Here is an 11,128-nt window from a genome sequence, read left to right on the forward strand (position 1 = left end):
CCCCCCCCCCTTCCCAGAACACAGCCAGCCTGGGACGTCCACAAAGGTTAAGCTGCCCAATTTCACAGAGGATATCGACTGGCAAGGACTGGCAGATTTGTACTGCATGAACGAGAGTCTGTACGAACACAGACGCAACTACAGTCCCGACCTGGATGACTGGACGAACTTTTGGAAGGATGTAGATTCTATGTTTGCACTGCTGAGAAATGTAAAGAAACTCAACCAAACCGATAAGCTTGACCCGCTGTCTGAGCTGGGCTCTGGGGTCCTGGAGGAGGCCAGTGGTGCTGGATTCCCAATCCGAGAGGAACACCCCCTGATTCCTGTCACCGAAAGTCCCTCGAGAGGTCCAACACCCAAAACTCTTCAAAAGAGTCGTTTAAAGTCTTCTAATGAACTCCCAGAAGGCCGCCCAACCAAACTAAGCACTCTTCCCAGGGGAGACACATGGGTTCAACAGCTGGAAAAAGAGTTGGACACTGATGGAATGACTTTTAGCGGCAACGGCGTCACTGAACTGGAGACCCGCCATGACTTTCTGTTGCGCAGCTCTAAAATTCTGGATCGCCACCTGCAGGAAGAAGAGGAGGACATTTTTCAGGCCCAGGGTTACCTTCCCCTCTCGTCGCAGCCAGCCAAACCCCCAGAGCCCACTGGGAAAACTCCTCCAGCCCAGAGTGACACCCCACAGGAGAAGTGGAATGGAAGCATCAGACCTTTTACCCACAAGCCCAGGGTTGTTCAAGACTCGGAGGGTAGCGCCTCGGAACCATCCCCTTTGAGAAAGGACTGCTTGCCATGCACTGTGAAGCCAGCCAACTCAGAGACACTAACCCCACGGAGCATGGACTGCTCTCCTGTATAATCCAATGAATTATTTTATTTTTTACAAGTGCTTCCATTTATTAGAAATCAGTGTTATGTATTTTGTCAAAAAAAAAAATATATATATATATATATATATATTTATATATATATAAATTTAGAGGTAAAGTATCGAATACATCTTAAATGTTGGGTTTGTTTTTAAATCTCAAGTGGGAAAACACCATCAAAGTAAGGTTTTAATATATTTTTAAGTAAGAAACAGGTTCAAATGGTGAAACCGTCACATTCAGTCTTGAATTAACCACATGCAGATTGTTTCCCCAAATATTTGATGCACTTTTTTCATGTTTCTCAACTTCAACACATTCTGCAGTCTCATTTAGACGTAAACGACACCATGTTGCCACCCAACACAAGTCATTATTTGTTGGATTCGCTTTTGTTAATGAGTATTGTTGATGTTTTCTTCGACGTTTACTTCAGCTTGTTAGGTTCCACTATAAAACACTGCTTGCACATGTTTCATACACTTGGATTGTGGGTTTAATGGCTTGACTTGTTGGTGAAATGGTTCTCTCACAAATGTTGTATAGTTCAGCTGCATTCAGTCCATATAATGTAAGAAGGGCATTCACCCTAAGTGCTTTAATCATGAAAGATTTCACTAACCTACAAAATGTAATCACTTTAAAATAGCTTGTTTCATTTGTGAAGAATGTGAGATGGGCATTTATTCAGAGTTTTCTGACATTTTTTCATCCTGTCTTTTAGAATTGCCTAATTGTCTAAATTCATTTTTGAAGTAAAAATGATTTGAATATGAGATGACCTGCCAAATTTACAAATATTACATTACTTTTTAACCAGTGGTGTTGAAACAATTCTGGCTTCTGGAAAGCCAAGAAGCTGTTTTGAAATAAAAATCTGCCAAACATTTGTTTCACCTACCTTGTGCCTCTAACCTTTAATTGATAGATTAATAAATAATAATAATTCACAATTTAATGAAATTACAATGTGACACTGATGTTACACTGCAAATGGAAGTTGTAGAGCTTTTTATAATGTACTGCAAAGTAAACAGTTTTACAATTAATGCTCGTATCTAGTGTGATTTGGGTGTAGAAGACGTGATTCTGCCTTCCAGGATCCGAAAATAATTGAGTAAAATTGAGTAAAATATGAACATAAAATTAAAATGCACTTTATTTCTTTGTTCTTTCATATGTATCATACTTGTGGACTTTTTGTGATTAGTTTTATCCTTTCTAGCCATAAAAAGTTGTTTTCTCTATCTCCTCATACTCTTTATTTTAGGCTGTGTCCTGGGCTGAGTGCTTTGAATAACAGTCAACCCATTAGTAACATTCTGCCAAGAAGTCTTGGCGTGACTCTACTAATGCCATTCACTTTTCTTCATGTTTGCTCTATAAATATATGAACTCCAGAAAGGCAGCAGAAACCAGTTTTTATTTATTTAAGAAAGATTGAAACTGTGGTCAGGTTTGGCAACAACGCAATTTAAGAAGTTAGAATAGTGGTTTGATTTATAAATATTAATATAGTTTTTAAATTTAGTGTTAATTAAATTGTTGTACAGAGGATCCAGTCACTTGGCTATAGTTTTGGGTGCTTGATTAGAGTTTAAACTTTAAGCTCAACATTGCATAAAAATAATGTAATATGTTGTTTCAGACAATGCTGTTTTAATAATAGTAGTCTACCACTAGAGGGCAGCACTATAGTTTGTCTAAACCTGAACGTGATGATAAAGGGATAGTTCACCTTCAGTTGCTGGTCCCCATTGACTTCCATAGTGGGGTGGGGGAACAATATGCAAGTCAGTGGACCAGCAAATGAAGGTGAACTATCCCTTTTAGTTTTCATTGCTCAGAAAACATACGAGAGATTTTTTTGAAGTACCATTTTGCTATAGGTGTAGGATGGCTTAGTTTTATTACAATGCCATGAAATATACTGGCTACACACAATAAATATTATTTTAACATCTTAATGTTATACAAATGATACAATTATTTAAATACAGATGATTAAAAGAAACCACAAAGTAAAATAATCTGATCCACACACACAAAAAAACGTTTTGTGATGACTATATAAAATAGAAGACTACACTGAAGAAATATAATGCAATGTTGATTGACTGGTTGCTACATATTTGCAGTGATCAAAAAATCTGGATGCAGATTGGATGCAAACGAATGTAACTACCAGGTGGCGTCACTGTACTCATTTTCCCAGTGAATGTTTGAGTACAACTTAAGAGGGGTGTGGGAAAGTCAAAACGGTGTCCTCGCTGACAGAGACAAGACCGAGACATGACTCTAAAAGCATTCATGAAAGATTTGTGCAACAGTGATGTGAGATGCTGTTTTTGTACCTGTAGCTGGATGATTTGAAGATAATCAGCATGCTTCTCTCAGACTTTCATTGGAAACTTCATAAGCTGGACAAACACTGCCACATACACATTCTAAGACTTTTTCAGGGAGTAGAGTGCTGATTGACACTAAAAAAAGAGTGGCACTGTCCAAAGGTCAGCTGGACACCTGGGTGAGAGTGACCCCTGAGGAAAACCATAAAGATCGGTTTTGCCTTATTACACCTTTTTCTTGAGTCTTTTTATGTGATACTTGTCATCATGAAGAAGCTTTTTTGGTTATTTTTAGACTATATATGGAAGTATTAGACAAAATATTGAGATAGCCTTAATGAAAACCCAGTCCAGAGCATTCAAAACCTCAGACTGGGCAAAAGGTTCACCTTCCAACAGGACACTGACACTAAGCACACAGCAAGAGTGGCTTATAGACAACTCTGTGAATGTCCTTGAGTGGCCCAGCCAGAGCCTGAGCTTGAACCCAATCAAATAATTCTGGAGAAACCTGAAAATGTGCATTTGCTCCCATCCAACCTGACAGAGCTTGAGAGGTGAAGAGGTGAGGAGAAGAAGGGCAGATAATTGCCAAATGATGGTGATCAAAGCTTGTCGCATTAAACAAAAAAGACTTGAGGCTGTAAAGGTGCTTCAGCGAAATATTTAGTTATGCAATGCACTTATTTCAGTTTTTTTATTTTTGTAATAAATTTACGAAGTTGTGACAATTCTGTTTTTGCTTTGTCAGTATGGTGTATGTAGTGTAGATTGATGTGGGAAAAAGTAATTTAAAGCAGTTTAACATAAGGCAGCAACATAAACAAAATGTGAAAAAATGAATGGGGTATGAATACTTTCGCAAGGCACTGTACACATAATACATGTTCAAAAGTTTGGAATAAATAAATTAAACACATTAGTTGATCAAAAGTGACCGTAAAGACGTTTATAAGGTTACAAAAGATTTATATTTCTATTCATTCGAACTTTCTATTTGTTAAATAATTCTGGGGAAAAAAATGAAATACATCCTCAAACTTTAATTTTTTTATCATGATATTTTTTGCTAGCTGCAACAAATGGACGCAAGTTGTTCACATGTTTTAAACTTAATTTAAAATGATACAGTTTATATTTTATGTATATTTTTTATAATTATTTGACATTTTGATGACTGATAAACTATTCAATGGCAACTTCCAATGTGACAACTAGTGTGGCATGTTGTCACAAAGTGAACTGTATGCTTTTTTCATCTGAACATCATGACTTATGGTTTTGAGGTCAAGAAATAGGGATAAGTATGTTTTAAAAACAAAGTTAAAACATACTTACCAAAGGGATATAGGCCTACATTTCCCAGCATGCGCAGCAAGCTCCGTCACCCCCTTCATCAAATCCGCAATCTCTCATTCTCTCACTGTCCGTGTCGAGGACAACAACTCACTACCTCTGTCTCTATCGGCCCGTGTAAGTACACTACTCCTCACTCAGTTCACTCTTCATTCAGTTTATCATTATTTTTATTAATCAGAACTTAGAGTCGAATTGTAAGCGATGTGCTGTGAATGAATTCAGTGAAAGGATCAGTGTTTGGACTGACAGTATATTGTATTATATTTCTGCGAATTACACTCGTGTATAAAGTCGTGACTTCGTAGACGTTAGGTCGGGAATAAGTTGTATTAGATAAACAAATAATTCGGGCAGGTTGACACGGTTTTTAATTTTCCTCACAGTGTTTTTTCAGTGCTCTGTCGCACGTTTACTGTTATTCTTTGTCTTGCTCGACCGCTAATCTACCAGACAGCAGCTCGACTTCACAAAACAAATGACAGGAAAAGTACGCTGTTTCTATTGCTTCTTGAACAGTAATTAAACAAATATTAATACTAGTTTGTCTTTATTTCCATTGTCTTTAGGATTCTGAATCACTAAACTACAAAGAATCATTTCATCCTATGTTCAAATGACATGAATTGAACTTTTCGCTGCTACGCTTATAAATGAGGCGAAACTGTAGGCAGCTACACTAGGTGAAATATTATATAATAGATCTAATGCATATGATATGACCACATTCTGACTTATTATGATGAGGAATAAGAAAAAATAGCTGCTATACAGAGGGATCATGCTTGGAAATCTAGTCGTCTTTAGTCTGTTTTTTGTGTGTCTAATCTGTGGAATAACTCCTGTAAACTTTAAATTAAATTTATAATCTTAGTTCTATTTGCATTGACTCCACAAAGCCAAAATGACTTCATCGTATAACGATGAGACCAGGAGTGATATATCAGAATCTGTGGAAGTCTGCGAATTCCAGGGACAATATGGAGATCCGGGTGGTTACTACAAATCCAAAAGCCTGCCCGTTCTTAACGGAGACTGTCCTAACGTTAATGAGTCCTTGGAACCAAGGCTGGTCAGTACGACGGAGACTTTAGTAAATACCAACCAGTGCTTAGTGTTCAACAAGCTCCGACAGAAAGGAGACTCGAGTGAACTGGAATCGCCCACCAAGACAGATTTCTCCCCTTCCATGTCCAGTATGGTGGGTCTTAGTAGCTCCATGAGAACTGAAGCCAACCGAGCAGGTGGCAAAAAAATAGGCTTTTCATTGGCAAGATTCATCCGCTTTCCTGCAAGAAAGTACATGAGGGTGATTTTTTCAGACTCTAGGTGTTTTCTGTTCTGTATGTGTTACCTGACGTTTATCCAGTCGTTGATGGTCTCAGGCTACCTTAGTAGTGTCATCACTACAATAGAGAAGAGATACAGCCTTAGAAGTTCAGAATCGGGACTGTTGGTTAGCTGTTTTGACATTGGAAGTCTTTTGGTGGTGGTCTTCATCAGTTATTTCGGGGGTCGAGGCCAGAGGCCACGCTGGTTGGCGGTAGGAGGGGTGTTCATCGCAGTGGGAGCAGCTCTGTTCTCCCTTCCGCATTTCATCTCTCCACCCTATCAAATTCAAGAGGTCAATTCGTCCACGGGGAACGAGGGCCTGTGCTCGAACGGGAATGGGAGCAGAAAGGATGTGTCGTCCTGTCCAAGGGACCAAGAGGGCAATGATCACTCCATATATGTTGCCCTGTTCATCTGCGCCCAGGTCCTGGTGGGCATGGGTTCCACTCCTATCTACACGCTGGGACCAACGTACCTGGATGATAACGTGAAGAAGGAGAACGCTTCCCTCTACCTTGGTAAGAAACTTCTATGTAGTTTTGTGGCATTACTTGCTTAGTTTTGTGCTTCTGTTTTTACTTTTGTTGATTACACAAAACAGTTAACACTGTCATCAATTTTTTTAAATATTTTTTCAAATATTTATTTTATCTTAATTATTGGATTTTATTATTTATCAAATTTCCCTAAACATATAGATTCATTTATAAACATATATATATACACAAAACTGTATAAATATTGATTATACACACTATATATATTTTTTAATTGTTTACAAATGTTTTTTAATTAATATTTAAATATAGTTTTAGTTATATAGTTAGTAATACATACATAATTTATTAAATTTATAAAGTAATAAATACATAATATGTACACATTAGTGTATGATTATTAAATATGCACACTAGTTTTTATTTTTAATTAATTAAATGAATACATACAGAATACAATATACACTAAAGTTTTATATTATATTTTAAGTAAATGTATAAAAATTATAAATATAATTATTTTATTTTATTAATGTTTACAAGGCGGAAAAAATCCTGGAGCAGCACCAGAGGTCATTGCAAACTGAGGGGGGTATGATACATGATCACATGACCTTTGTTCTTTTATCTGTCAATACCTTTATCCTTAATCTTTTCCAAATCCCATTCCTTCCACCCTGCGATTGAGCATGCTGATGAATTTGTGTGTAGCCTCTTTGGGTGCACTTGTATTTAGAGAGACTTTTGTTGAAGAAACACTTACATACTTGCAAAAAGGTGGCATCAGGTGGCATAATCTTTTTGTTTTAGTTGTAATCGGCATCATTCTATTATCAACATGTTAAGCCATAACCATGGTAACTATGAAGATAGGAAGCATGCTGGGAGTGTGCATAGTGACCGGTTTTGACAAAACAAAGCTGCTTTAGTTGTATGATTAATTGGGACAGACCAGTGATTTTGGTTTTGTAGGAAGAAAAATCTTGGTGAGTACTCACTCTTACGCTTGGTGAGTAAGTGGGGCAGTGGCCGACACTCTGTCTGGTGCACCCATCTGACTGTAACCCCCAGCTGTACACACTCCCAGACAGCGTCTTTTAAAGAAGCACAGCACTGATCCAGAAACAGGGAGGGGTCTTTGTGATGGGTGATAATGCTTCAGTGAACATGCACACGCAGTCTTGGAATAAAGAGCACTCCATTATAAAGTACATATGCTGCAGCCTTAAAGGCAATGTATTGATCACTGCTTACACCTGAAGCCAGTTCAGTGAGAATGGTATGACTGAGAGCCAGAGACACAAAACAACTGGCTTCTCTACATTCTGACAGCCTGAGGTTTTCCTTCTCCCTTGAAACTTCATGTCTAGCAAAAAAAATGTTGTTGTGTTGATATCTTAAAACGGAATATAACCCTTAAAGAGCTTTTTTCTTGTAGTGTTTTTCCTTAGCTTGTATGTAGCATTAAATGGGTTAATTAAGATGATAATAATGAATTTAAAAAAAAACTGTTTTAATGCTTGTGCTTTTCATTCTGTATGATATTTTAGATTAAGAAAAATAACAAAATATTTAGGAAAAAGTACATAAATTGGACTTTTGGTTGAGTCTTGATTTACAGACTGCAACTAACATTCAGCTAAAAATAATATGAATCATAAAACGAACCATTTATCAAATTTTGCCTGCTTTCTTTCTGGCATCTCCCTGTTCCAATTATTTCAAACCCCATCACAATTTGTGTAAAGCACTTGGGGCAAGAAAAGACAAATTGAAATCTCCCATACGTTGAGAGAAAGTAGAGTAGAATGTTTGCTTCGTCCTCAGCACTTGTTTGAGTTGCACACACATTCCGCTAGCGTCGCTTAGGGCCGTTATACTTCCCTCTGAGCTCTTCACAGGTGGTTCAGACCGGGTTTGTCATTGCAAAACATGCTTATTCTCTTTTCTCTGCATCCTGCATCCTTTCATTTGCCTTCTTTTACCTATGGTGTCTGAGTTAGTTGTGTGCAACGGACAGGGGTCTGCATTAGGAAAACATTTGCATACCCCGAAGTCCCTCAGGCAGATTCATTTTAATGAGCTGATGTAAACCAAAGTCCATTGTCTACCGTTTTCTCTTTCTGACACACTTTCGCCTACTAAAACTGACCCCTGTTCAGTTATCAGTGACACTTACACGAAGAATGACTGAAAATAACAAAATTACTTCTGCATAAACATAAATGCGGATAATTTAAAAATGGCCCAAAAAAAAAAAACCCTTAAAAGTCGATTTATATCGAGCAACCATTAAGAAGAACATAAGCAGTTTGTCACAGTGCCACCAATGTCGAAAGTATACAATAGAATAGTTGACACTCTAAACAATATTACCATTACAAATAAAATTTCAATAGTATACATAGTAAAAATATCCATTTTAATTTACTTGCATGCAAAAGATGCATTTTGAAGAATATTGTGGCTGTTCTTTTTAATATAATTGAAGTGAATGAGGATGGGGTTGTCAAAAAAAAAGCACCATAAAAGTGCACTAAAAACTGTGTTGACATTTCACAATTAATTGCAAAGAAATTGCAAATGCATTGAATTAAATGTGAAATTCTGAAGTGGAAAAAATGGAACAGTATTTTCTTGTAAACGTATTCCAACTAATCTTTATTTTGTTTACAACTTCAAAAACAGTGTAGTGAATATGACTTGTGAGTTACATTCCAAGTCAAAGTAATCTTTGCAAGAATATTCATATATCATTTAAAAAAAAAAAAAAAAAAATATATATATATATATATATATAAATAAATATCTCATAAATATCATATTTTGCTCTGACTGATTTAAAGGCCAATGATTTTCTTAATGTGGTGCTTGTGGCTTATAGACTGCTGTCAGCCGAAGGGGTCAGTTTTGATTGGATTGTTCCTGTGTGTTTGAGTGTGTGTCTGTATTTTCGTTTGTTGCCAAATGCAGAATGAAGTAATAATACTCCAGGTAGCTCTGTAACTTTAAGCTCTGACACTATAATAACTAAGGGCCTGCATTATTTCTGTTTGTGTCGCTTTTTGTCAGAGATAGTTGATCATAATGCACTGACGGCTCCCTGGTGGATGAGCAGTTTTATTTGCGGTAGTAATTGAGGAATACTGCGAGATGGATGGAGGCTCTGTTAAATTGGTGTGCACAATATCAGGACACCCTGTGTAAACACAACTACTCTGTCAGCCTGCTTCTGTTAAATTTAGAAGGAGGTAACAGCTGCTGCTTTTTGTGTGTGCATATGTGAGAAGGAGAGAGACTCTGACTTTACTAGGTGTTTCTTTAGCTACAAGCACTTTTGTCCCAGTGGGTTTTTAGGAAATAATTGTTGTTAAACATACTTTTAATACTCCCACTAGTTTAATTCGTGTTTTTTTTTTCAATTTAACACTGTCCAATGGTCTATATACATGCATCACTGGATTTTTTTTCTGAAAGTAATACAAATTCACACCATTTTACACCAGTAAAGGTCCAATATTTGTAAAAAAAATAAAAAATAAAATAAACAATTTCCATTCTCATTTTCACTCTCTGTTGTGGGCTTTAAAGAGCTTTACCTGTTGCAGGAACCAAAGTAAATGGCCACTGCTGTGATTGGCTAACAACCACATCGATTGTAACAGTCTTTTTCAGGATGGTAATTGCTTTTGCTTGCATAATTGCCAAATTTTGTTGGAATATAGTTTTAAAAGTACTATTATTACTAGGGCTGGGTACTTTTTAGGCACCGACCGAATTGCCTCGATACTATCGCGTATCGAAAAACGTCTCGTCGTTCGGTACCAAATTTCGATACCTAAGGGGTTAATCTCATCAACGTCAGTGAGGCGCAGATCGATCAGTGTTTGACATCCGCGAGAGCGATGTGAAAACGTACGGAGCAGTTTGCTCGTTGTATCTTACTATAGCCTAATACACCGATAGGTCTGCACAGTCGGTCCGCGTCACGCGCCACACTCAGAGATGTGGCTCACACGTGAGGATTTAGTGTGAATGCATCCCAACCCCGTAGCTGTAAGGCTACATTTACACTGGTGCGCTTTTGTTTTAAAATTAAAACTATCCTTGTCGTACTGACGTTTCCACTGCGTTTCAAGCCGGCTTTCCACTATCTCCGACAAATGACAGACCGAAAGTCATTCATTTCCAATGGAGAGTAGCGTGGGAGCTGTGTAGAGTTTCAATCATATGAAGATGTCCGTTCATACTACAAGACCGAAAGCATGTGTTATGTGACCATTCATGCACACTGTAGTATCATGCTACATAAGACCAGGGTTTAAATTGGGCCGGGGGCCGTCTGGGGCTGAGCCCCGGCACATAGACTCCAGGGCTTGACATGAACTCTTCATTAACGCCAGACAAGTAACATGATTAAAACATCAGTAACCAAAAATAACTATGTAAACACCAAAACGCAATGTTATTCTGATTTTATTACATTTAGAGTAAGTGGCGAATAGTGGATATCTGATGTATATAATGTATCTATTGGCAGTATAGGGTTGCGCTGCTGAGGCGAGGCTCCCGCAGCCTCTCCAGGAGAAATCAAAATGCGCAACACTAAGAAACTCAGCATCCTGAGGTAAAAATTCAAAATGGAAAGTTTTTATATTTAAAATACAGTTAGTTAGGCAACATCACGCAACGTTTTCACCATTACGACTGTTTAATA

At 37.5% G+C, this 11,128-nt stretch overlaps 2 protein-coding genes across 5 annotated transcripts in view; both read left to right on the forward strand.

Annotated features, from left to right (window-relative positions):
- sulf1 (sulfatase 1) overlaps positions 1–897 on the forward strand; it is a 42,607-nt gene extending 41,710 nt beyond the window's left edge. For 2 of the 4 annotated variants that reach the window (XM_016271715.1, XM_016271716.1), the window contains one exon: positions 18–127. In XM_016271715.1, the coding sequence (XP_016127201.1) occupies positions 18–51 (34 nt within the window). In that variant the 3' untranslated portion in view covers positions 52–127. Of the gene's footprint in view, positions 1–17 lie in introns of all 4 variants that reach the window. The other 2 variants (XM_016271713.1, XM_016271714.1) reach the window with 1 other exon arrangement.
- Positions 898–4,629: 3,732 nt separating this feature from the next.
- The window catches only part of slco5a1 (solute carrier organic anion transporter family member 5A1), a 54,348-nt gene continuing 47,849 nt past the window's right edge, over positions 4,630–11,128 (forward strand). Inside the window, exons 1-2 of the mRNA XM_016271718.1 lie at positions 4,630–4,699; positions 5,152–6,432. Of these exons, the coding sequence (XP_016127204.1) occupies positions 5,487–6,432 (946 nt within the window). The 5' untranslated portion in view covers positions 4,630–4,699; positions 5,152–5,486. The remainder of the gene's footprint in view (positions 4,700–5,151; positions 6,433–11,128) is intronic.

The sequence above is a fragment of the Sinocyclocheilus grahami genome, unplaced genomic scaffold, assembly GCF_001515645.1.
Source record: "Sinocyclocheilus grahami isolate Dianchi unplaced genomic scaffold, SAMN03320097.WGS_v1.1 scaffold65.1, whole genome shotgun sequence".
In the NCBI taxonomy this organism is placed as follows: Eukaryota; Metazoa; Chordata; class Actinopteri; order Cypriniformes; family Cyprinidae; genus Sinocyclocheilus; species Sinocyclocheilus grahami.